The sequence below is a fragment of the Natator depressus genome, chromosome 24 (assembly GCF_965152275.1).
Source record: "Natator depressus isolate rNatDep1 chromosome 24, rNatDep2.hap1, whole genome shotgun sequence".
Lineage (NCBI taxonomy): Eukaryota > Metazoa > Chordata > Testudines > Cheloniidae > Natator > Natator depressus.
This window is the reverse complement of record NC_134257.1, coordinates 15823115-15848232: the sequence shown is the minus strand read 5'-3', so window position 1 is coordinate 15848232 and position 25118 is coordinate 15823115. Positions and strand designations below refer to the sequence as shown.

General features: G+C 57.0%; 2 protein-coding genes and 1 long non-coding RNA gene across 3 annotated transcripts in view; 1 reads left to right on the top strand and 2 right to left on the bottom strand.

Moving 5' to 3' along the window:
- The window catches only part of LOC141977115 (uncharacterized), a 33208-nt gene extending 17104 nt beyond the window's left edge, over nucleotides 1-16104 (top strand). Inside the window, exons 2-3 of the long non-coding RNA XR_012636173.1 lie at nucleotides 14040-14098; nucleotides 15612-16104. This is a non-coding gene — a long non-coding RNA (uncharacterized LOC141977115). The remainder of the gene's footprint in view (nucleotides 1-14039; nucleotides 14099-15611) is intronic.
- On the bottom strand, nucleotides 4855-5881 carry LOC141976964 (free fatty acid receptor 2-like). Its single transcript, XM_074938140.1, has one exon. It carries the CDS (start codon nucleotides 5879-5881, stop codon nucleotides 4895-4897), a length of 987 nt encoding a protein of 328 aa, XP_074794241.1. The 3' UTR covers nucleotides 4855-4894.
- On the bottom strand, nucleotides 9210-24489 carry LOC141977112 (B-cell receptor CD22-like). Its single transcript, XM_074938430.1, has 13 exons — nucleotides 24310-24489; nucleotides 23461-23868; nucleotides 21429-21719; nucleotides 20745-21011; nucleotides 18931-19194; nucleotides 16922-17185; nucleotides 14992-15255; nucleotides 14561-14824; nucleotides 14292-14391; nucleotides 14012-14075; nucleotides 13037-13176; nucleotides 12732-12825; nucleotides 9210-11140 (listed from the first exon to the last, which is right to left on the bottom strand). The coding sequence occupies exons 1-13, from the start codon at nucleotides 24425-24427 to the stop codon at nucleotides 10970-10972; spliced, it is 2709 nt and encodes a 902-aa protein (XP_074794531.1). The 5' UTR covers nucleotides 24428-24489; the 3' UTR covers nucleotides 9210-10969.
- Nucleotides 24490-25118: the final 629 nt, after the last annotated feature.

Below are 25118 nucleotides of genomic sequence, written 5' to 3'. Positions count from 1 at the left end.
CGCCTGCAGCCCCTCCAGTCAGCGCCTCCTGCCTGCTGCAATCAGAGGGAGGAGCGAGGGCACAGGGCAGGCACCTTGGGGGAAGGGGTGGCGTGGGGGCAGGGCCTGTGGCAGAGCCAGGGGTTGAGCAGTGAGCCCGCCAGCACACTGGAAAGTTAGCATCGGTAGCTCCAGCCCCAGAGTCAGCGCCGATGCAAGGAGACACATATTAACCTCTGAAGAGCCACAGGTCGGCCACCCCTGGGTTACAGCGAGAAGGCTGGGAGCCAGGACTCCTGGGTTCTCTCCCCAGCTCTGGGGGGAGTGGGGTTTAGTGGTTAAAGCAGAGGGGCTGGGAGCCAGGACTCCACCACAGCCACACCTGTCCCTGGGGTAATGGCCCTGCCAGACAAAGAGCAATGGGCAGAGGCTCCCAACCTTTCATGTGTGCCAAGGGAGCACCATGCTCCCAGGGCGGTGGCTGGGGAGCCCCGTGGGGCTGTGGGGCTTAGTGGTTGAGTCCAGACACAGGAATAAGGGCAGACAGATGCTCTGTGACCAGAAGCTGTCACTCAGATGGATTGAGAAACGAAAGCTCCTGAGCTCTCAGAGAAACCACAACACTGAGTCATAACCCCCTGGGTTATGAAGAATAGAGCCCTGCGGTGGAGAACATGCCCGGAGCCAGCTCATCCCCAACCCTGGGGTCAGATCGGGGCTGGTGCCCGGTAGAGGGGGAAAGACTCCATGTCTCATGTCCCACCCATCTCACCTCGGAGCATTCACAGCTCTCTCCCTGATCTAAAAACCTACCAGGGCCCAGCTCCTCAGGAGAGATAGATAGATAGGGTGTATGGGGATGGATAGGCAGAGGGGGTGTATGGGAATAGATGGATGGATGGGGATGAATGGATAGATAGGGGGTGTATGGAAAGAAAGCGAGAGTGAGAGATAGGGTGTAAGAGGATGGATGGATAGATAGAGGTGGCTGTATGGGGATGCATGGATGGATGGATAGAGGGGGGTGTTTGGGGACAGACAAACAGATAAATAACCTCAGTGCAGTCTCTTACTCCATGTCCATCTCCGATTCTCTACCGGACCACTTCTCGAGGCAGAGCTGATCTCTCCTCTGGCCCTGGCTGGGTAAATCAGTCTCCTGTGCGGGGCGGGATCGATGTGACAGCTGATAGGGATAACACTTTGGAGCCCAAAATAAACCTAGGTGTGGATGCTTCAGGCAGCATAGGTGGGGAGGAAGAGGTGACCAGAGCACCAAAATAGACACCCTGTTCTCTGTAGCTGCCACTGACATCTGCACTGGGAAACTCCCTCCCTGAGAGGGGAGAATCTGCCTGTTCAACCACTAGACCCCACTCCCCTCCCAAAACTGGGGATAGGACCCAGGAGTCCAGGCATGCAGCCCCCACTGCTCTAACCCTTAGACCCCCATCTCCTGCCAGTGCCAGGGATAGGACCCAGGAGTCCTGACTCCCAGCCTCCCTGCTCTAACCGCTAGACCCCACTAACCTGCCAGAGTTGGAGATAGAATCCAGGAGTCCTGTCGCCCAGTCCCCACTCCCTTCTAACAAAAAGCACTTCCCCTGAGCTGTAGGAACTGAAGTCAGGTCTCCTTTTCCTGGTTCCTTTTCCTACTCACTGGAGCACAGTCTCTTGCACCCTCAGCTGTCCTGATCCGGATCAGCCCCTAGACCAGTATCCCTGCCTGGCCAACCAGTGGGCACAGGATGGGTGGCTGGGAGCCAAGCTCTGGACACCGCATGGACCCCCTCCCCAACCAGAATTGGGGCCCACGGCCAGGCACTACGCAGACACGCAGCAAGCATCTAGGAGATGAGCACCCCAAACTTGGAAGGCATAGAGGTGGTGGGGTATGGGGCACAGGGCCTTTCCCCTCTAGGGGGTGCTGGCTCCCATTCGGCCCCACGCTGGTGGACTGGCAGGTTTGCGGGGGCAGGCAATGGGGAACGAGGCTTTTCCCCTCTAGTTTTGCTCTAGTGGCTCAGAGACCAACTCTCCCTTCCCCCTGCCAGTGTCCCGGGCCACGAAGCATCACTGGGCCCTGGGGACCCACCCTCCACGCTCGCTGGCTGAACTAGAGCGATAGGAATGGGTGGGGCCGCTAGGCAAGACCTGAGCAACCAGGCCAGAGTTGGGGTTGCTGGCCCTGGAGTCCCCAGTTCAGGGCTCCCCTCCCCAAACACCCATCCCCCTTCCCTCCTCCCCAAACTCTGACCCCAGGTCAACTGCAGCTGGCTACAAAGCTTAGGCGGAGAGGGAAATTGGGGGTGGGGCAAGCCGGTAGATCCTGGGGAGCTGTGACAGTTTCAAGGAGCCCAGAGCCCACCCACAATAGTTTCAAGGGAGCTCTGAGCTCCCTTGACAATTTCTAGAAACCCTAGAGATAACCCTGATGTTTGTAGGAAGCCTAGAACCGATAGTTTTGAAGGAGCCCAGAGCCCCCCATGATTGTTTTGAGGGAGCCCAATCATCATCTGTGGTGATTTTGGGGAAGCCCAGGGCTCAGCCACATAGTTTCTAGGAACCCAGCCCTGCTTCCTCTCCTAGAAGCTCCTAGGAACCGCAGCTCCTGCTCTGGACAGTTTCCAGTTGCCCAACCACCTCCTTCCGTGGGCAATTTCTAAAGAGCCCGCATCGAATTTCCAGCCTCGCCTCCAAACCACAGGGTCACCTGGCAGTTTCAAGCAACTTCTGCTTTTACCGAGCCCTAAAGTGGAACCAGAGGGAGGGAGGGAGGGAGGGGGGTGAAGGGGGCTGGATTGGTCCAGATCCTCTAGCTCCCAGCAGCCAGAATGCGGTCTAGGCCCAAGGGGTTGGGCAATATAGTTTTCATGTGCTGACACCTAGTGGGCAAGGGGCAAACTGGAGAGTGCCCGGTCATTGATTCTCCCCTGCCCAGGCGTGTTGGACGGGCAGCGCTAAACCCAGGCCGAGGGGCAGCTGGGTCAGGGTCAGAGACCGAACAGGGCAATCAGAACTAGGACGGGAGAGGCTGCATCGGCTGCACCTCCCGCTGGGCCCTTCTCCCCATTTAGACAGAGGGAACCTGAGGCACAGAGCGAGGCAGGGACTCGCCCAGGGTCACACTGGCAGCTGGGAATAGGACCCAGGAGTCCTGGCTTCCAGCCCCCCTGCTCTAACCACTAGACCCCACTCCCCTCCCACATTTGGGAATAGAACCCAGGAGTCCCGGCTTCCAGCCCCATTGTGCTAGGAGTGCAGAGCACCCATTTCAATGGGGGCCTGATCTCAGTCAAATGATGACTGGGAGTGGATGGGTCATTACACAAAGTAAAACTATTTCCCCATGTTTATCCACCCCACCCCACCCCCGCTGTTCCTCAGACGTTCTTGTCAGCTGCTGGAAATGGCCCACCTTGATTATCACTATAAAAGGTTTTCTTCCCCCCCTCCCTGCCCCCCTCCCCGCTCTCCTGCTGGTATTAGCTCATCTTAAGTGATCACTCTCCTTACAGTGTGTAGGGTAACACCCATTGTTTCATGTTCTCTGTGCAGATAAATCTCCCTACTGTATTTTCCACTGAATGCATCCGATGAAGTGAGCTGTAGCTCACGAAAGCTTATGCTCAAATAAATTGGTTAGTCTCTAGGGTGCCACAAGTCCTCCTTTTCTTTTGGCGGATACAGACTAACACGGCTGCTACTCTGAAACCTACAATAATAATATTAATAATAACGACCCCACTAGAGCTGGGAAAACTTTATTTATTACATCAACACGGATCCGTTAGTGGAATGCAATTTACAACTACTGGGCAAAAGAGTCAGCGGTAAGGTTTAGTGGTGAGACCCCGGGATGATCCCAACTGGCCCCAGCTAGAGGGTCTGGCCCCATTGACTCCCATGGAGCTACAGCCCATTGGCACCAGCTGGGATCTGGCCCCATTGCCTCTGTTCCTACTAACTCATTGATCGGTCCTGGGACATTCTTGCAGGAGTTGGGATTTCATTGACAGGAGATTTAGGATTCCCATTGAATTGTGGTTTGGAATATTTCTACGTCCAAGTTACAAAGACCTCCCAGTTACCTCAGACATTTCTCTAGCACCTTCCATCCCCCAAGGGTAGGAATCATGGCCTCAGTGCCAAAATGCAGCCACCTCTGGGGCAGGGCAGCTGGGGAATAACTGCACAGTGACACCTCATAGAATGGCTCACCCAATGCAGACCCACAAGACGGAGTTTAGTCTATTCCCCCAGTAGCGGAGTTAGCCGAACAGTCTATTTCGCCCTAGTGGGGTGAAGGGGTCTGGATCATCCTCTATATCCAATTCTCCCATGGCAGGATCCGTCCCATGGGGGTACGTAATGACCACGAGAAATCTGGGCTCTGCCGTCACTCCCCGCCTGGCATCTCCCCACCCCCTCTCCCAGCCCAGTCCAGGATGTCCCCATCCTAAGGGGTCTTTCAAGACCACCAGTGGTCAAGGTCATGACCATGCATTCATGTCTCAGTGGAAAATGGCTACCTCAACCCCTAGTCCCGTCAAAACCAGACACCTCCTTGTCCTAAGGGGGATATGTACTGACCCATGGATAGGCCAGGTTCTTGGGCTCACGTGCCATCCAAGGTCAGAGACTACTAGTCCCATGGGGAATCTGTAATGGCCATGAATTTCCTGGTCCTTGGTCTTACGTCCTATCCAAGATCGGAGGTTCCGGGTGCCATGGGGAGTCTGTAATGGTCATGAATTTCCTGGTCCTTGGTCCTGCATCCTATCCAAGATTGGAGGCTCCCAGCCCCATGGGGAATTTTTAAAGGCTCATGAGCAGCCAGGCCCCCAGCCCATCCAAGATTGCCAATCTCCCCAACTCCTGTCCCAACAGAGTTTGGTGTCTCCTTGTCCCATGGTCATTTGGAGCTCCCCACCCCGGGGCCTGTACTCCCCTGCAATGCAGCCCCCTTCTGAGGCTGCCTCTTGCCTGACTCCCTGTGACCCATGGTCATCTTCTGCCGGAAGGAGCTGCAACGCTGCCTCACCGAGTGCCACACCCAGGCCAGGCCATAGTCCTTGGCCGAGGAGAGGAAGTAGAAGATGAGCGGGTCCAGGAAGGCGTTGCAGGCACCGGGCAGCAGTGCCACCCTGCGCCACCAGACGTCTTCGCTGCGGGCGTAGCCCACCACGTGGGACAGGTTGTAGGGCCCGAAGCAGAGCACGAAGATGGAAAGAGTGGCCATGGCCAGCCGCACCGCCCGGCGCTTCTTCTGCTCATGGAGACGGGACTTGACGAGGACATGGATGCAGCTGGCGTAACAGAAGACCGTGATCGCCAAGGGCAGGAAAAACAGGGCCACGGAGAGCTCCAACCGGACAGGAGCCAGCAGGGCCAGCTGCTCCGGGCTGAACTCCTGGTAGCAGGTGGAGCCGTTGCCCGTAAAGAGGGTGGCGTTGGCACCCAGCGAAGTCTCCAGGATGAGCAGCAGGACGCCGTGAAAGCCCACCAGGATCCAGATGGCCACGCAGACCAGGCAGGAGTAAAGGGGCTTCTTGTAGAGCTGGTAGCGGATGGGGAAGGCGGTGCCCAGGTAGCGCCCGGCGCTGACCGCCGTCAGGAAGCAGGTGCTGGCGTAGAACGTGCCGAAGTGGGCCAGGCTGTAGAGGGAACAGAGGAAGTTTGCTGGGGACCAGCCTGGGGGAACCAACTCCAGGATCTTCAGCGGCAGGATGAGGACGAAGGCCAGGTCCGAGAGGCAGAGGTTGATCATGTAGATGAGGTTGGGGGTGAGGCGGGCGCGGGCGCGGCGGTAGAAGATGTACAGCGCCAAGGTGTTGGCGGGCAAGCCCAGCAGGATGGTGACGAAGTAGACGGCCAGAGCCAGGGTGTCCAGCGGGTCCATGGTGCCGGCTCAGCGGGGGGTGGAGGGTGGCAGCATCTCAGCTGGGGCTGGAATGATACCAGGGATGAGCCCCCTCCGCCGCGTCCCCTCAATCCACCCCCAGATCCTTGCCCCATCGTCATGTCCCCTAGATCCACCCCCCATCCTTGCCCCACGGCCGCATCCCCTGGATCCACCCCCCAACCCTGCCTCATAACCACATCCCCTTGATCCACCCCCAGATCCCTGCCCCACGGCTGCACCCCCTGGATCAACCTCCAGATCCCTGCCCCACGGCCGCGTCCCCTAGATCCACCCCCCATCCCTGCCCCATGGCTGCGTCCCCTAGATCCACCCCCCAACCCTGCCTGATGGCCACATCCCCTCGATCCACCCCCCAATCCCTGCCCCATGGCCGTGTCCCCTAGATCCACCCCCCGATCCCTGCCCCACGGCTGCACCCCCTGGATCCACCTCCAGATCCCTGCCCCAAGGCCGCATCCCCTAGATCCACCCCCCCATCCCTGCCCCATGGCCACGTCCCCTAGATCCACCCCCCAACCCTGCCTGATGGCCACATCCCCTCGATCCACCCCCCGATCCCTGCCCCATGGCCGCGTCCCCTAGATCCACCCCCCAATCTCTGCCCCATGGCCATGTCCCCTAGATGCACCCCCAGATCCCTGCCCCACAACCACCTCCCCTGGATCCTCCCCGCATCTCTTCCCCATTGCTGCATCCCCTAGATCTACCCCCTATCCCTGCCCCCTGGATCTACCTCCAGTCCCTGCCCCTGGATCCACCCTCCAACCCTGCCCCACGGCTACACCCTCTAGATCCACCCTCCATCCCTGCCCCACTGCCGTGTCTCCTAGATCCAGCCCCAGATTCCTGCCCCATGGCCGGGTCCCCTCAATCCACCCCTATCACTGCCCCATGGCCATGTTCCCTAGATCCACCCTCCAACTCTGCCCCATCACCACGTCCCCTAAATCCACTCCCCCCATCCCTGTCCCCCTAGATCCACCTCCATGTCCCCACCCCACGGCCATGTCCCCTAAATCCACCCCCAGATTTCTGCCCCACGTTCCTTAGATCCACCTCCTCATCCCTGCCCCACAGCCGCGTCTCCTAGATCCACCCCCCAGATTCCTGCCCCACGGCCGCGTCTCCTAGATCCTCCCCCCACCCCTGCCCCATGGCCACATCCCCTAGCTCCTACCTCTCTGGCTCAGCTCCCCACACCTGCACTCCCGCCTGCTCTGGCCCCGGGGACATGGCAAGCAGCTATGCCGGCGGTCGCGGGGGATGTGGATCTGCCTGCTCCCAGGTGGGATGAAATTGCCCAGAAGGAATTGCTCAGCCAGGGTAGCTTGATCCCCCAGCTACGTGGCTGGGCCATAAAGCCATAAAAACCCGCGACAGCGCAGGGGGCTGCCCTGCTTCCCGGGCCCTTCTGCCTTGTGTCCCCCCAACAGGCAGGACTGAGAGGGAGAGAACAGCCGCCGAGGCAGGGGGCACGACTGGATTATCCCCCGTGGGGAGTGGGTCCCTCTGTGTGGACCCGGAGCTGGGACCCCGAAATAGGCCAGAGACCCAGCCCCGCCACGGGCCCCGATAACTGGGACTCGCCCCCTCTTCCTGGGAGGAGATTTCCCCCACTTCAGAGGCAGCTGCCGCTCATCAATCCCTGTGTGGCGGTTTCCTGGCTGCCCCGCACCAGAGGTGGCTGCATCTCGGTGCTGGGTGAGCCATCGCCGTGCGGCTCTTCCCCAGCTATGCTGCCCCAGAGAGAGACGCATTTCTTGGGGACTCCTTTAAAAGCAGCTGGATCCACCCCTTGTTAGTGAAAAGCAGCATAGCGCGGCATTCATGTGTGCTACCAGCGCTTTCCACCCAACTGCCAACGTAGAGCCAGAGCCAAGGCTAGAACCCAGGAGTCCTGGCTCCCAGCCCCCCTGCTGTCAGCCCATCAGTTGTCAGGGCCTGTTATTTCGATGGCTGATACAAAGCTCAACGAGTGAACTCCCCCCAGATCCATATCGCTCTGCTTGGTTCCCTGACTCTGTACAATTTCCACTGGGAGAGATAACGTGGTTTTAGAGACTCACAGGAGTGCAGCGTCAACTCACTAGAGCAATTCACTCCCTCTGAAGTATTGCTGCAGGAAACCCCCAGCAGGATCTCATGACAGAGCCGGCTGCATCTCAGCCCCGGCGAGCTGAACCCATGTGGCGTTATGTGCGGCTGTTCCCCAGCTGCCTTGCCCCTGAAGTGGCTGCATCTCAGCACCAGGCTAGGCCTCCCCAAGCAGTGTGCTGTGCAGCTGTTCCCCAGCTGCCCTGCCCCAGTGGTGGCTGCATCTTGGAGTCGGTCAAGTTGTCCGCATGTGGCGTTATGTGTGGATGTTCCCCAGCTGCCCTGCCCCAGAAGTGGCTGCATCTCAGCAGCAAGCTCGGCCTCCCCATGCAGTGTGGTGCGCAGCTGTTCCCCAACTGCCCCATCTGCACCTCAGAGTCCGTCAAGGCATTTCCCCCTGCCCCCACCCCTTACAGGCATTAAGTCACTCACGCCAACACCGTAGCAGGAAACTGAGGCACAGGTTAGGGAAGGACAGAATGGAGGAGAACCCAAGAGTCCGGATTCCCAGCCTCCCCTGCTTTAAACCCAGCAAGCTGGCATTGTGCTGGGGCATCAGGGCCAGCCCTGACTGCCAGGGGAGAGACACTGCCCCCTTCCTGCAGCACAGCATCCCCTAGCGCCACGCTGAGGCCTTGGGGCCAGCCCTGACTGCCAGGGAAGACTCCCCCCCACACACACACACACCCCCTGCAGCACAGCGCCCCCTGTGCCACGCTGAGGCATTGCCTCCCCTCGTACAGGACACGCAGATCTCCCAGATAAATACAACTCCTGGCCAATGCTCATGGATCAATTTATTTCTTTTCCTGCAGTGGCAGCTGTGCCCAGGGCAGCGGGGGCCCAAACGCTCTGGTGCTTTCGAGCGGAGAGCTGTTTACAGAACAAGCTATTTGACCAGTTCCTGCTGCAGTTAATAGCCTGTAAAGTACTTTTATTGCTGAGCCTACGGCGGGAAGAGATGCCAATTACATCCCTGATTCCTCGTGCCAGGCGCGTGCTAGCCCAGCTGCGGGCGGGGGGAGGCACTCGCTAATTAGAAAGGAAAGCACTGAGTGACTGCATGCGGCTGTCCCCTGGCTGCCCCACCCCAGAGCTGGCATCCCAGCACCGGAGGAGCCATCCCCGCGCAGCCTCGCTGCGAGGCTGTTAAACAGACACTACACATAAACATTTCAGTGAGCATTGCAACTCCTCCCCCCATTAGATCCCACTCCCCTCCCAGAGCTGGGGCTGGAACCCAGGAGTCCTGGCTCCCAGCCCCCCACTCCATCCTATAGCGCACTAGAAAAGCTACAGCAGGTTGATCTGGCTCTTGAGCGATAGTTGTGGGGTCCCCTGCCCCAGGGGTCCCCTATCACCTGTGGGGGGGCGGTAGGGGAGTGGGACTTGGCCAAACCAGGCTCAGCTGGTAGGAGAATCACCCACAGCCTGTGGGCCTCGGGGGGTCGCCGTGTTGGGGGGCTAAACCTCAGGGGGCAGCACCTGGAGAGTCATGGGCATAGCTGGGGGTGGGGGTGGGGTAAAGAGGGAAAGCGCCCCCTGCTGCAGACAGGTGTGTCCTACAGCCAGTTGGGGAAGTGTGTGTGCGTGTGTGTGTGTGTGTGTGTGTGTCCCTGCTGCCCCCTGCTGGCTGGCACACCCCATCCCTTGCTGTGTGTGCGTGTGTGTGTGTGTGTGTGTGTGTGTGTGTCCCTGCTGCCCCCTGCTGGCTGGCACACCCCATCCCTTGCTGTGTGTGCGTGTGTGTGTGTGTGTGTGTGTGTCCCTGCTGGCTGGCACACCCCATCCCTTGCTGTGTGTGCGTGTGTGTGTGTGTGTGTGTGTCCTTGCTGCCCCCTGCTGGCTGGCACACCCCATCCCTTGCTGTGTGTGCGTGTGTGTGTGTGTGTGTGTGTGTGTCCCTGCTGCCCCCTGCTGGCTGGCACACCCCATCCCTTGCTGTGTGTGCGTGTGTGTGTGTGTGTGTGTGTGTGTGTCCCTGCTGCCCCCTGCTGGCTGGCACACCCCATCCCTTGCTGTGTGTGCGTGTGTGTGTGTGTGTGTGTGTGTCCCTGCTGCCCCCTGCTGGCTGGCACACCCCATCCCTTGGCCCTGCATCACATCTCGTGTGTTTATCTCTAGGTGCACAGACTCTGCCCGCCCCACCCCCGCTCTGCTCCCCTGTCCAGATCCAGCGCTAGAGCCACTGACCCCGCCCCCTCGCCCAGGGTCTGGGTCTCTAGATGGGGCCCAGTGTCCAGAGCTCAACTGGCGCTGAGAGTCCAGAGTGGCTGGGGCCAGGCTCCATCCGGTGAGTCCGTGGCTGGGTTCCATGGGTCCATGGTGCAGCCCTGTGGGTCCATAGCCAGGCTTCGTGGGTCCATGGCTGGGCTCCATGGGTCTGTGGCCAGGCTCCGTGGGTCCATGGCTGGGCTCCGTGGGTCTATGGCCAGTCTCCGTGGGTCTGTGGCCAGGCTCTGTGGGTCTGTGGGTCCATGGCCAGGCTCCGTGGGTCCATGGCCGGGCTCCGTGGGTCTATGGCCAGTCTCCGTGAGTCCGTGGCCGGGCTCTGTGGGTCTGTGGCCAGGCTCCGTGGGTCCATGGGTCCATGGCTGGGCTCCATGGGTCTATGGCCAGGCTCTGTGGGTCTGTGGCCAGGCTCTGTGGGTCTGTGGGTCCATGGCCAGGCTCCGTGGGTCCATGGCCGGGCTCCGTGGGTCTATGGCCAGTCTCTGTGAGTCCGTGGCCGGGCTCCGTGGGTCTGTGGCCGGGCTCTGTGGGTCTGTGGCCAGGCTCCGTGAGTCCATGGGTCCAAGGCTGGGCTCCATGGGTCTATGGCCAGGCTCTGTGGGTCCGTGGCCGGGCCCCGTGGGTCTGTGGCCAGGCTCTATGGGTCCATAGCCGGGCTCCATGGGTCCGTGGCCGGGCTCCATGGGTCCACGGCCGGACTCCATGGCCAGTCGGGAGCTGGCCCCATCCGGGGAAGGCTCAGTGCCTCAGGGCCGCGTACTGGACACTCTCCTCCGACTCTGAGTCCGACTCGGACTCCCAGCGGCCGTGTGGGGCCCGGGGGCGCGGCAGCACCAGGGTGCAGTAGTTCAGCTCCTCCTCCTCCTCCGGCCGGGTCCCCACATTCTCATAGTCGCCCTTCGCTTCACCCTGGGGAGGCAGGCGGGGGTCAGACAGGGACAGCTACAGATGCCAGCCCCAAGCACCACCTGCTGGGGACCCCCCGCCCCCAGCTCCCAGCCCGCAGCCCCCTGCTAGCCCGGCCCCGGGCTCTCCCCACACCCAGCTCAGCCGGTGCCCCTCACTCCAGACCCACAGCCCCCTGCTAGCCCAGCCCTGCCCTCTACCCCCACCCCCCCACCCCATGCCCTGCCAGAGGAGGTCTGATGTTAAATGAAGATGCATCAAGGCGTAATAGGTATGTTGCAGGCTCCCCGAGGTGTTCATGGTTGGTTTAGATTCTAGCTGCTCGGGGGAAGGGCAGTGTATTTTTATCTTATCTCGACAATTGTCTTGATCTTATTTCAAGAGCAAAAGTTTATTTTAAGTCATGTGAGAGGCACGGAAAGGGGAACTAGAGGCAGAAAAACAACCTGCCCGGCCTCCTATGCCTGGGTGTCTTAGCCGCACCATAGAACCGTAGACTCAGAGAAGATCAGGGTTGGAAGGGATCTCAGGAGGTCACCGAGTCCCACCCCCTGCTCAAAGCAGGACCAACCCCAACTAAATCATCCCAGCCAGGGCTTTGTCAAGCCGGGCCTTGAAAACCTCTAAGGAAGGAGATTCCACCACCTCCCTAGGTAACGCATTCCAGTGTTTCACCACCCCCCTAGTGAAATAGTGTTTCCTAATATCCAGCCTCGACCTCCCCCACTGCAACTTGAGACCATTCCTCCTTGTCCTGTCATCTGCCACCACTGAGAACAGTCTAGATCCATCCTCTTTGGAGCCCCCCTTTCAGGTAGTTGAAAGCAGCTATCAAATCCCCCCTCATTCTTCTCTTCCGCAGACTAAACAATCCCAGTTCCCTCAGCCTCTCCTCATAAGTCATGTGTTCCAGTCCCCTAATCATTTTCATTGCCCCCCGCTGGACTCTCTCCAATTTTTCCACATCCTTCTTGTAGTGTGGGGCCCAAATCCGGACACAGTACTCCAGATGAGGCCTCACCAATGCCAAATAGAGGGGAACGATCACGTCCCTCGATCTGCTGGCAATGCCCCTACTTATATAGCCCAAAATGCTGTTAGCCTTCTTGGCAACAAGGGCACACTCATATCCAGCTTCTCATCCACTGTAATCCCCAGGTCCTTTTCTGCAGAACTGCTGCTTAGCCGTTCGGTCCCTAGTCTGTAGCGGTGCCTGGGATTCTTCCGTCCTAAGTGCAGGACTCTGCACTTGTCCCTGTTGAACCTCATCAGATTTCTTCTGGCCCAATCTTCCAACTTGTACATCTAGTATGATCCAGTCCCATAACCCCTGCGATCCCAGCCCTGGGCTCCTCCCCAGCCCTGTCAGTGCCCCTCACTCCCAACCCACAGTCCCTGCGATCCCAGCCCTGGACTCCTCTCCCACCCTGCCGGTGCCCCTCACTCATGACCCACAGCCCCTGCTAGCCCTGCCAGTGCCCCTCACTCAGAGACAGACGGACATTGCCCAAGCATCACAATTAAAGGGCCTGGGGGACACAGGCTCTGAAGTGACAGGGCTCTGTGGGGACCCAGGGTGACCCCAGGCTGGTACCTTGGGCAGCAGGTTGGGTTTCTTCACCACACTGTAAATTACAGTTTCATCCGGGCCCCCTGGCTTCACTCGCTGCTTCGAGTTTCCTGGCACCCTGGGAGGAAATCCACAGCTCTGATGAGAAGCAGCCAGGACTCCTGGGTTCCCTCCCCGGCTCTGGGAGGAGCCAGGACTTCTGGGTTTTCTCCCCAGCTCTGGGAGGAGCCAGGACGCCTGGGTTCTCTCCTCGTCTCTGGGAGGAGCCAGGGCTCCATACTGGGGGCAGGGGAACTCATTTCCACTCCCCCAGTTCCTTTCCTTTGTACCTGGCAGGGACGGTCGACCCCTGGGGGTGGCTGGGTGGGAACTGGAGTGTAGCATAATTGATGGCATCTACGGAAATTCCATTCAGGCACCCCACTGAGCTGGCGGGCCGCTGGGTTTTCAAAGGTTCCCGTCTCCTAGGCTGAGAGAGACAAAACATTCATTGAGTGTACGGGGATGGCTCGCCCAGAACTGAGATGCAGCCACCTCTGGGGTAGGGCATCTGGGGAACAGCTGCACATAACACCACATGGGGATGGCTTGGCCAGCGCTGAGATGCAGCCACCTCTGGGGCAGGGCAGCTAAGCCGCACGGTGATGCCACAAGTTTAGGATGGGAAGTGAAGAAAAATCCTCTTTCTTCTTGTAACTTCTGAGAGGGATTGGTGGAGGCAGAACAGAATTTCCCACATCGGGTTTCGCCCACGCACTGGGTTTGATGTCCTGAAGTTTAGGGAATGGTCTCAGGAATCTTTAATGACCCCAAGGGCTCAGGACTAGAAATTCAACTCTGATCTGCTATCGGACAATGCCCTGCAGCACAGCGCCCCCTAGCACCGCCCTGGGGCACCGGGACTAGCCCTGCCTGCCAGGGGAGAGCCCCCACCCCGCCCCCATGCAGCACAGCGCCCCCTAGTGCCACCCTGGGGCACCGGAGCCAGCCCTGCCTGCCAGGGGAGAGCCCCCGCCCCGCCCCCATGCAGCACAGCGCCCCCTAGTGCCGCCCTGGGGCATCGGCACCAGCCCTGACTGCCAGGGGAGAGCCCCCGCCCCACCCCCATGCAGCACAGCGCCCCCTAGCACCGCCCTGGGGCACCGGGGCTAGCCCTGCCTGCCAGGGGAGAGCCCCCGCCCCGCCCCCATGCAGCACAGCGCCCCCTAGTGCCACCCTGGGGCACCGGAGCCAGCCCTGACTGCCAGGGGAGAGCCCCCGCCCCGCCCCCTGCGGCACAGCACCCCCTATCAAAAATATCTCACAAAGAACGATCTCCTTTGCCTGCCCAAGGGCTCCACAACCAGCTCGGGAAGACGCCGCTTCCTCCTGCAATGACAACGTGGAGCAAGGTAAAGATCCGGACTCCTGGGTTCTACCTCTGGCTCTGGGAGGGAAGTGGGGTCTAGTGGTTAGGGCGGGTTGTGGGGGAGTTCCCTGGCTGCCTGAGCCTGTCACAGAGGTCAGGCTACCCGGGCTCCATGGGTGCTGATCCCTGGGGATTGGGGATGGCCAGGTTGAGGGTGAAGAGAGGATTCTGCTTACCATCGCCTAAGGGCCAAGACCAGCACCACCAGCAGGACGATAAACACTACCACCACGCCGACCCCTAGAGCTGAGTTCTTGGCTATAGTCATGGAGCTGGCTGCAAAACAACACAGAGCAAGGAGTGGGAGGCACAGGAGTGGGGGCCAATGGTTAGAGCTGCTCAGGATTGAGGGGCACCAGCAGAGCTGGGGGTGGGGTGATCCCAGGGCTGGGATAGCAGGGGCTGCGGGTTGGGATTGAGGGGCACCGGCACACAAGGCCCTTACAGTAGACGGTGAGGGGGATGGACGAGGAGTCCCCGTAGGAGATCTGGTTTCTGGCCCGACAGTGGTAGTGCCCGGACGCGCTGACCTTCACAGCCAGGATGATCAGCACGGCCTGGCTCTGGCGCTCCTGCAGTTGGCCATCCCGGTACCAGTCGTAGCCCAGGATGGGTGGGCGGGCGTCGGCCCAGCACCGCAGTATCACCTCCATCCCCTCCACAATCTGCCCCTGCGGGGTCACGGACAGCTGTACATCCCGGGGGCCATCTGGGGAGAAAGCCAGTGCCAGTGGTTAGAGTGGAGGGCTGGGAGCCAGGACTCCTGGGTTCGCCCCAGCTCTAGGAGGGGAGTCGGGTCTAGCATTTAGAGCAGGGGGCGGTCTCAGAGCCAGGATTCCTGGGTTCTCTCCCTAGTTCTGGGGGTTCGTTACTTACACCAGACATCCAGCGGGATGGGCTCGGCAGGGGTGGTGCCCAAGTCATTCCGAGCCTCACAGTGGTACTGGCCCGAATCAGCCGACACCACGGCCACCAGCTTCAGCCTGGTAGACTTCTCGCCCTGCCGCTTCTTGTCCTTGTACCAGGTGTAGTGCAGGTCGGAGGGGTTGGCGCTGCCCACGTAGCACTCCAGGGTCACGGCCTCGCCCTCCTCAATGATCCCCGATGGCTGCCGCACCACGGAAACATGCTTGGGGGCATCTACAGAGGGACACGCAGCACCCTGAGAGCCCCAGGCAGCTGGCCCATTGACCCCAGCTGGAATCTGGCCCATTGACCCCAATTGAGCGACAGCCCATTGATCCCGGCTGGGATCTGGCCCATTGACCACGGCTGGGGTCTGACACTACCTAGATTTTAAAGGCCAGACCATTACAGCCTCCCATACCGCTCCTCTGGTCACTCTATTTCAATAGAAGGCAGGTTTTTTCCCTCCTGGGTTCCCTTCCAGCCACTGGCCCCATCTGATCCTGCTGAGCTTCAGAGGTAGAACAGGAGCCTAGTGACCCAGAGATCACACGGCTTCTTGACCAGCCTCTCCCTGCTTATCTTTACAGGTGGGACAAAATTCCAGAGCTCTGCTCCTTCAGTTCTCTGTCTCCATCACCCAGGAAGGTCTCGTATCCATGCACTGTGCGACCCTAAGGCCGACGGGACGAGAGTCCAGTCCAGCTGGGCTCCTTCTGGCACTCTGCTTCCCGCAGCGGTCTCCCCTCCGTGACCCAGGCGTGTCTAGCCCAACTTAGATTCAGGGGTGCCCCCAAAGCCCCTGAGATGACAACCAGACCGGCCTGAGGTTTTTTTCAGCAGATCTATTTTCGCCAGAAAACTGGGGGTTCATCCCCAAAAGATTGGTCTCACAGGGAACAACAGTCATTTCTGACAACAAAAAATTGGTTGGAAAAAGATATTCTCAATGTAACATTTTGGGGGGCGAGGGGAATCATTTCTTTTATGATTTTGGACTAATTTTTGTTGTGAGATTGTGGTGAAGTTCTCACCATTGTTGAGTTCTTTACTAGACAAAGCTGAGAAGGGGTAAAAGAGGGGGAGAAATTATGGAGGAAACACTGTCTGGTCATTTCTAAACATTAAATAACACTTTTTCCCCTATTTTTTCAGTGGAACAAAGTCCAAAAAGTCACTTTCCTCCACTGGAAAGTATGAAAAGGGTTTGTTTTTTTAATAAAACCCACTATATAGTGAGACAAAATTACACTTTTAAAAACTTGTCTGATATTGTTCCAGTGAAAAATAAAGTGAGTTAAGCCATGAAAAAGATATTTTTTTAAATAAAAGGCTAAATCATGAACATAAATAACACTTTTAAAAACTTCTTTGCGCACTTTTCAGTGACAGTAAAATGGGAAAAGCCATGAAAAAGCATGAAAACCTGTTTTTCTGCTTTTGTAAAGCCTGGGTGGTGAGAGAAACACACCGCTTGTCAAAGATTTTTTCTCACTTTTCCAGTGGAGAATCAAGCAGAAATGTTTTTAAAAAGTCACTTTCCCATTGGAAAATGTGAAAAAGACTTTTTAATAATAATAATGAGAAAAGGCTACACAATACAACCAAAGCACAATTTGTATTGCTTTTCACCCCTACTCCTCGGTTAGAAAATAGAAGGGGAGGGGAGTTAAGTCACTTTTCTCATTAGAAAAGCATGAACAAAATGTTAAAGGCTAAATAATGAGACACAAAGACCGTTTTTTCTAAGGGGAGAAAACTGAATTTTTTTGCTCTTCGAAAAGCACCAATGGAATAAAAATATCGAGCCAGAGGAACAAAATGATTTTTTTTCATTAAAATTTTGCAGTGGAAAATTCCAAGAGGAAAGTGACTGGGAAGCCAGGAAGCGATTACTTACACTGCACATCCACAGAGACAGGCAGAGACTGTCCATAGCTGATCGCGTTCTGAGCTGCACAGCTGTAGCTACCAGACCGCTCTTTTGTAGCAGGGAAGGTCAGGATGCTCTCTTCAGTCTCCTGATACTGGCTGTTATCCTTGTACCATGTATACTTGGTCACTGGGGGGTTACTGCTGCCCACGGAGCAGTTCAGCGTCACTGTGTTGCCTTCCCGGATGTACAGGGGGTTTTCAAGGGTGATTCGTACCTCCTTGGGGGCATCTGGAAAAGAATCGAGATCAGGGTGTGTCTCAGTGTTCAGGGGGGAGGGTTATAGGCAGGAAATAAAAAGGAGGGAGCTGCCCGAGTGTAGCTGACACCTGCCTGAGTCTGCAGAGAGCTGAGCTCCTTGCTGGGAGAGGAGAGTGTGACAACCTGACATCCCAATAGTCACCACTGTCATATAATCAGGATATGTTTTGTACAAAGTATTCCTTGTGAGGTATCATGCTAAAAGTCTTGATCTGCTCGACATTAATATTTCGTTGGATTGCGTGTGCCACCGTCATAGGTGAAGTTACAAAGTTTGGCTCTGTGTGTGTTACTGAAACATGTTCTGAGGTTGAACACACCCACAAGCAGCCTTTCAGGTACAACAGTAAAAAGGCCAAACAATGTTAACGGTTTGCTGAGGAGATGCACACAAGCACAAGGATTACCCCAGGAACTGTGTGCAATAGAAACCTCTTAGAGATAGTGCTACACAATGGGAACTGTTCCACCCAGGTCACAGCAAAAGAGCTTTCCAGCAAGTTGGAAGAAGATATAAAAGTGGGGAAATGATGGTACCTCACTCTCCCTACAACAATACACCTGGAAACACCTGAGGGGCAAGGACTGAACTGTGGGAAGTGATGGTCCCAGGCTAGAGGGATTTTTAGCCAGTGTATGAAAACTTGGGAAAGCAAAGGCAGCTTGTACCTTAAGAATCTGCCAGCCTGCTTATCACTCAGGGTGAGAATTTGCTCATTCATATCCTACTTATCTAGTGTATTAAGCTCAGTTTGCGGTTTTGTTTATTTACTAGGTAATCGGCTTTGATCTGTTTGCTATCACTTATAATCACTTAAAATCTATCTTTTGTAGTTAACAAACTTGTTTTGGTTTTGTCTAAAACCAGTGTGTGGAAATTATAACTGGGGGCAGAAAGCTGTTGCATATCTCTCTCCACATTGAGAGAGAGGGTGACTTTTATGAGTTTATGCTGTACAGTTCCCTGTGCAGCGCAAGACGGCATAATTTTGGGTTTACACTCCAGAGGGGGGTGCGTGCCTTAGCAACTGAGGGGTGCCTTAACTGAGCCTTCCCATGCAAAGCTGATCTCAGCATCTGTGTGTGAAGCTGCAGCTCAGTGTGTCCCTATCTGTGTGTAGGCTGGTGAAAGAGCAAGCTTGGAGAGCTTGGCAACTTATCACAGCACCACAGTATAAAGGGAGCCCAGGCCGGTGGGTCAGATAGGCTCAGTGGTAACCCAGTTCCAAGTGGCACCCCAGGGGGAACGCATCACAGAGGGAGCTGCCCGAAGTGCGACTGGCAGAGCAACACCGCTTGGGTCTGCAGAGAGTCTGAGCCTGTGGCTTGGAGACGAGGGAGCTGCCCTGAGTGTGACTGACACTGCCTGAGTCTGAAGAGAGCCTGAGCCCATCGCTCTGAGACGGGGGGAACCATCCCAAAGGGGTGTTAACTCTCAGCCCTTCTGCGCTGAAGCCCTGTGCCCAATCGGGGGCTCTGTGAAGCAGGAGGAGGAGAGCACCCCACCCGGGCACAGATACCCTGAATGCTGAGGTACATACCGGGATCCCAGCTCTCACAGCCATGCCTCCTCAGAGGGAGGAAGGAGGTCCTAGGGGGAGGCTACGGCTCCTGCCCCTCCAGGATTCATGCAGGCTCTGCCATACCAAGCTGGAGTGCAGATCCTGGATACCCCACGTAGCTGCAGCGCCCCTGCTGGTCCCCTGACTACTCACACTGTACGTCGACTGTAATGGCAGGCGATTCCGACATCCCGACTCTGTTCTGAGGCTTGCAGTGGTAGGAACCGGACTGGTCAGCATGGATCTTGTCGAAGCGCAGCTCCTGCTGGGTTTGTGCTGGGATGTGCTGGCCGTTTCTGTACCATGTGTAGCTGCTGACGACTGGATGAGCCCTACAGGAGCAGCTGAGCACAACCATGGTCCCTTCCTGCATCGGAGAGCCCACAAGCAGTTCAACACGAGCATCCTTTGGGGCATCTGGGGAATAAAAAGGCCCTGATTTAAATGGACTATTCCGTGGGAAACCCTAAGTGACTTGACCAAGGTCACTCTGGGAGTCCAGTGGCAGAGAACGAACTGAACTTAGTTCCCCAATGAATACCTGTTGCACAGGCCAATCCTCTCTCTAGAGGTAGGGTGAGGAAACAGAGGCAGGGTCACTGCAGAGCCCCCCCTGATTTGGGGAAATAGCCATTATTTCTCTCGGGAAGTTTTGGAGGGTTCCATCTGAAATGTTTGTGTTTTCAATGAAAAATTCCCAGACATTTCCTGTGAAAAAAATAATTTTCTGGTCTGTGATGGGGTGTTCACCCCACACGCAGGGAGCAGCCAGTCAGAGAGCAGCTGAACGGAGCAGCCAACCAGGACCCAGAGGGCTCGCATAAAAGGAGCTGCAGGGGCAGACACAGAGGCAGCCAGGTGCTGCCAGGTGCCCAAGGAGAGAGGACGGGGTTGCTGGGAGGCCCTGAGACGAGGGCGAAGGAGATGCTGGGGCCACGGGGAAGTGGCCCAGTGAACTCAAGCAGCAGAGACTGAGATTAAAGAGATGCAGCAGCTCTGCAGGTGGTGACGATGACGGGCGACACACCACCAGGAGGGGGCTAATCCCCCGGACAGCCAGGAGGAGGCACCGCTCGGGTGACTGAACCCCGTCCCACGGTCTCAGGGAAAGTTCTAAAGCCTGGATATATTTGGGGGATTTTTATCAAAAACCAAAACCTAAAAATATGTTTGGATTTTCAACGGGCCAAGCCCCCACCTCCACCCCACAAAACCAAACCAATTGTCCAGTGAAGCGAATTATCTGTCTGTGGAAAAACCTCCACAAGTTGTAGGGGTGGGAGGAGGGAAAGTGCGTTTTGGTCTCTGGGTTTTTTAGCAAAATCCAGGACATTTCACCCCAGAAGTGAATGTTCCTCTTGCATCACACGTTGTTTTCTGCATATGCCATGGACCAAGCGTGACCCGCTGGATTCATTCAGGTGCAAGACGCTCTCTGGCTCTCCCGAGAGGTGACGGGATGAAAAAACTTTCAAATGTTTGAAACAGCCAAGTTGCTTCTGCTTCAAAATGGGCTGATTTGGGGGTGTGGAAAATGTCACATTTTTTGAAATGACAAATTTTCTGTTTTTCTCCTTTTCTCCCTGCTACCCCCTGCTGGAGAGGTTGAATCCTGCTCTGTGCATGTAAGCACTTCTCCTGCTGGAAGGAACAGGTCAGATCCGCCTCTGTGTGTGTGAGACTAGGCACATTACCCTCTGCTGGCTGGAACCAGAACTGCCATGCTGTGTGTCAGAGGCCATGTACTGCTAAGAACTAATGGAGATTCCCCTTTAACTTTAGTTCCTGTCTTTCCCAATGCCACAAGCCCTGCCTATTTCACCCTTTCTGATGACCACATCACAAGTGTCTAGGGAAGCACAATAACACCCTCTCTTAGTCTCTCCCCTTGTGCTCAGCAGAGGTATCTAGTCTCGGGCAGTTCCACAGACCCTGCCTTCCCGTCTGGCCCCAGCCCCCATACTCACACTGGACGTCTATCCTCAGCTCTGGGGATCGGATCAGGCTTATTTCATTGATGGCTTCACAGAGATAGAAGCCGGAATGCTCGTCCCCCTTGGCTTCAAACTCCCACTTCTGCTCCTGCCCCTGGTGCAGGTACTCTGTGTCCTTACGCCACTTGTACGTGAAGATGGGGGGGTTACTGCCATTGGTCATGCACATCAGCACGAGTCTGTCTCCCTCTCGGATGGTCTGTCCGGGTGTCACGTTCAACTGGACTCCCTTAGGGGCATCTGGAGCAAACAAACACATGGGTGAACAGCTGAGATATGGACACTGTCCAGATGTGGGGTAGGGAATGGGGCACTTGGCCTTTCTCCTCTAGGGGGCGCCAGCTCCCATCCAGGGCAGGGGACTGGCTGGCTCAGGGGGATGGGGAATGGGGCATTGGGCCTTTCCCCTCTAGGGGGCGCTGGCTCTGACCCTCGTGCCCATCCCTGCTCAGTGGGACGGCCCCACTCTTCCTTGAAAATACTGCCGGCTTCCGCCCCATTGGCCAATCTGCTTCCACCCACCTGGACCCCAGTCCACCTCCCTGGTGCCCCCCAGGAACTGCAGCCCGTACAGTGCTTTATGGGTCAGCACCAGAGCTGCTGGTGGGGCTGGTGCTGTCAGACCTGGGGTGCCCAGTTCAAATCCCCCCCACTCACATTTCACATCCAGCACCACGCTGCTCTCAGAGCTCAGTGTCCCAGCCGGGGTGCTGAGCCGGCAGGTTAAATTTGTCCCATGGTCCTGCCAGGTGGGTGTGAAAGTCAGTGTGTTCTTGGTGCTTCCGCTCTCCGTCCTCATGGTGGGCTCAGGGGTCCCATGCCCCAAACCAATCCACGTCAGCGTTATGGGGTAGTCGGGGCAGTGATAGGCTACGGAGCAAACCACATGGGCCAGGGTTGACTCCCTGAGCTCACTGGGTGGTTGGATTTGAGGAGCTGGAGGCGAATCTGTGTCAGGGAGACAAAGGGGAAAGTTATTAAGGAGAACACTTTATTATTAAGTGGTATTAGATGTTCGGTTGCATGTGTGTTCCCTCTGTGTGCTGCCCCAGCTCTGCGCAGACAGCCGGCACAGCAGACCTCGAGCGAACCGCCCAATGACCACAAGATCCGTTAAGGGACGAAGGCGCCAGGCCAGGTTTATTGTTGACGAAGCACGGTAGTACCAACTGGAAGACTCTCCGAGGATACTAAGTCATGGATGCCCATGACAATGGACGCAGCTCAGTCCATGGCGGGACTTTCCACTGCCCCCTTAGCTGGCCAAAGATTCTCCCTCTGAGGCTGTGCCTACACTGGAACTTCGTCGGCAAAACTTTTGTCATTCAGGGGTGTTAAAAAACTCACACACCCCGAACGACCAAAGTTTTACCAACGAAAAGTGGTGGTGTGACCAGTGCTTTGTGGGCAGGAGTGGCATCCCGCCGACAAAGCTGCTGCCGCTCGTTGGGGGTGGAATTTTTTTGTCGGCGGGAGAGCTCTCTCCCACCGACAAACAGGGGCTACCCTGCACGCCTTTGAGTGGCAGGGCTGTCGCCCCACAGCTGTGTCATTGAAAGGTGCTTAGTGTAGACAAAGCCTTGGATACATCTTTATACCCTGCTCTAAACAAGTTACATACTGTCAGCCTGATCTTATCTGCTAGGAGGGGTCACTGTGTTCCCGGTGTCCTGGGGGAAGGTTTTTGTACCTTCCTTGGTACCACTTAATATCGGGCTGTGGTTGCGTGAGTGCTCTGTGCCCAGCACTTCTGCAAGATCAGCCCTGTTCTTGCCACATTCTGTGAGCAGGGCCTGCCTCATACCAGGCCTCTGATACACGGGCTCACGTCTCAGGCTCTCTTCCTACTGCATTAGGTGCATTATGGTAGAGTCCCTGCCCCAGGTGAGATCGGGGCCCTGTCGGGCCAGGCGCTGCCCAGACACAGCAAGAGACAAGCCCTGCCCCAGGTGAGATCGGGGCCCTGTCGGGCCGGGCGCTGTCCAGACACAGCGAGAGACAGGCCCTGCCCCAAAGAGACCACAGTGGAAATAGGCAAAGGATTATTCTCCCTGATTTTCAAGTGGGGAAACTGAGGCACAGAGAGCTGAAACGACTTCCCCTGGGGCATCCTGGGGGAAAGGGAAAACATGAAATAACAAAACCCAACCCCCGACATCCCTCCTTGTGCTGCACTTGGGGTGAAAAGGGAATAAAAAGCAAGTGGAAAAATGAAATTCAGAATCTGTGGGTAAAATATTTCAGGAGAAATGTGGAAAAACACCGTAAAATGGAAACAACTTTGAAGTTTTCCACCCAAACCGTTGTTCCGTTTTGCTAGAGGTTCTGCTGAGCAGCACGGAGGATAACAACCTACTGCTTCCGCTAGGTACAGACCCATCTCCTTTAGCTTGACTGGCAGAGGTCGGTGCTGTTCTCATGCAGACAGGGAGCTCGAGGCTGGGTGTAGTCGTAGATTTTAGTGAGATTAAATGGGTGGGACAGAGGTGGAGAAAATAGGAACAACCAGCCTAGATGTGCCCAGTAACAGCTGCTACCAGAGCGGGGTCTAGTGTCTTGGGGGGGCCGGGAGCCAGGACTCCTGGGTTCTCTCCCCAGCTCTGGGAGTGGAGTGGGGTCTCGTGGCTAGAGCGGGGACTACAAGTCTTTAGTCTGTTCCTTCAAGGAAGCCCAGGACTTTCCCTCTTACCCATCACGTTCACACTGATTTCAGTCATCCACTTCTCCTCCTCTTGCTTCTTCCTGGGGTTCAAGAGGATCAGTCTCAGCCCATACGTGCCGTTCTCGCTGGCCCGCAGGTCAGACAGCTGCAGGCTGCAATCTGTCTCCAGGTTCCCCAGGAACTTCACACGCTCTGCGAAGGCCGGGCTGGTGGAGGCGTTGTGTTTATAGAGGACGGTGCCACTGAAATCTTTCTTCTCAGTGTCATACCCAGGGTTCAGGTACCACGTCAGGGAGTTAATGGTCAGTTTGTTTGACCTTCTGGGGTTCAGGAGGCAGGATTTATAGCGGCACGGGATGGACAGACAGGCCCCCGTCCAAGCACTCACAGACTCAGGAACCTCGACAGGTTGCAGGACACATTGACACAGGAAGCCTGGAAACAGCAGAGTGACAGAAATGGCAGCGAGGGGCAGGCTGGCCGGACACTTCCAGTGCCAAACTGGGGTTCAGATCAAGGTCTGATTCCCAGCGCTAACTGTTCAGTTCATGGTGTGGCTCTGTGCCTCAGTTTCCCCATTGGCACTCTGGGAAGAACCCAGGAGTCCTGATTCCCAGCCCCCCTGCTCCAAACCACTAGACCCTACTCCCCTCCCAGAACTAGGGATAGAACCCAGGAGTCCTGATTCCCAGCCCACCACCCACCGCCAATCACTAGGTCACATCAGTCTGATGCAAAGGGAGTAAATCTCACAGAGGAAAACCTCCCTCTGAGCTTGTGACCCCCTGGCCAGGTCTCCCCTCCCTTCTCCCCTGCCCCCAGGGCTCTGTGGGTCTGAAACACCCAGACCTTCAGGGCGAGGCGAAGGGGCCTTACCCGGGAGGAACAGCAGCCAGACGAGATGTTTCATGGTGACCCCTGGGCAGCCGCGGCGCTGGGGAGCAGAGGAAAGAGCGAAGGGCTGGTCGGTGCCTGCGATGACCCAGAGCAACATCAACCACCCGGAGTGGAGAGAGACCAGCTAGAGGGGAGACTGCAGGGAACCCGCTACCTGCTCTAACCGCTAGACCCCACTCCCCTCCCAGAGCTGGGGATAGACCCCAGGCATCCTGGCTGCCAGACCTCACCACCACCCGCTCGAACCACTAGACCCCTCTCCCCTTCCAGGGCTGGAGAGAGAACCCAGGCGTCCTGGCTCTCAGTCCCCCTGCTCTAACGCACTCGCCCCTGCCAAAGGCAGAAGAAATAGCTGCCGGATGGGTTTGTCACGCATGGCGCGGAGCAAAGGGCGTCACATTTCCATAGGGGAGGCTGCTAAACGCAGGGGAACCGCTACACACCCCGCTGGGCAGGGTTCTGTTATTGCAGGTCTTGGTACATCCCCGCCCACACCCCCTGGGAGCTCAGACCAGATGCCTCTAATCGGTTAGGGGGCGGGGGCTGGAAGCCAGAACTCCTGGGTTCTATCCCTGGCTCTGGGTGGGAAGCGGAGTCTAGTGGTTAGAGCAGCAGACGTGCCCAGAACTCTGAGCCCACTCGTGTGTAAGTTCTCCAATTCACCCCCCCGTGCCTCAGTTTCTCCAGCTGTGCAGCAGCTGTCAGGCTGTGTGCATCGCCACAGGCTGGGCACGGCACAGTCCAGAGTGAAAAGCCCCGGCTGCGCCTCACGTTTGATCCCCCACTTG

Excerpts from the sequence above, each read along its gene's own strand:
- LOC141977112 (XM_074938430.1), bottom strand. The coding sequence starts at position 24,427 with ATGTTGCTCTGGGTCATCGCAGGCACCGACCAGCCCTTCGCTCTTTCC. Across the intron at positions 14,392-14,560 it reads CATCCCCCTCACCGTCTACT|CCAGCTCCATGACTATAGCC; the intron begins GTAAGGGCCTTG and ends GTTGTTTTGCAG. Across the intron at positions 14,076-14,291 it reads GTCTTGGCCCTTAGGCGATG|GAGGAAGCGGCGTCTTCCCG; the intron begins GTAAGCAGAATC and ends TTGTCATTGCAG.
- LOC141976964 (XM_074938140.1), bottom strand. The coding sequence starts at position 5,881 with ATGGACCCGCTGGACACCCTGGCTCTGGCCGTCTACTTCGTCACCATC.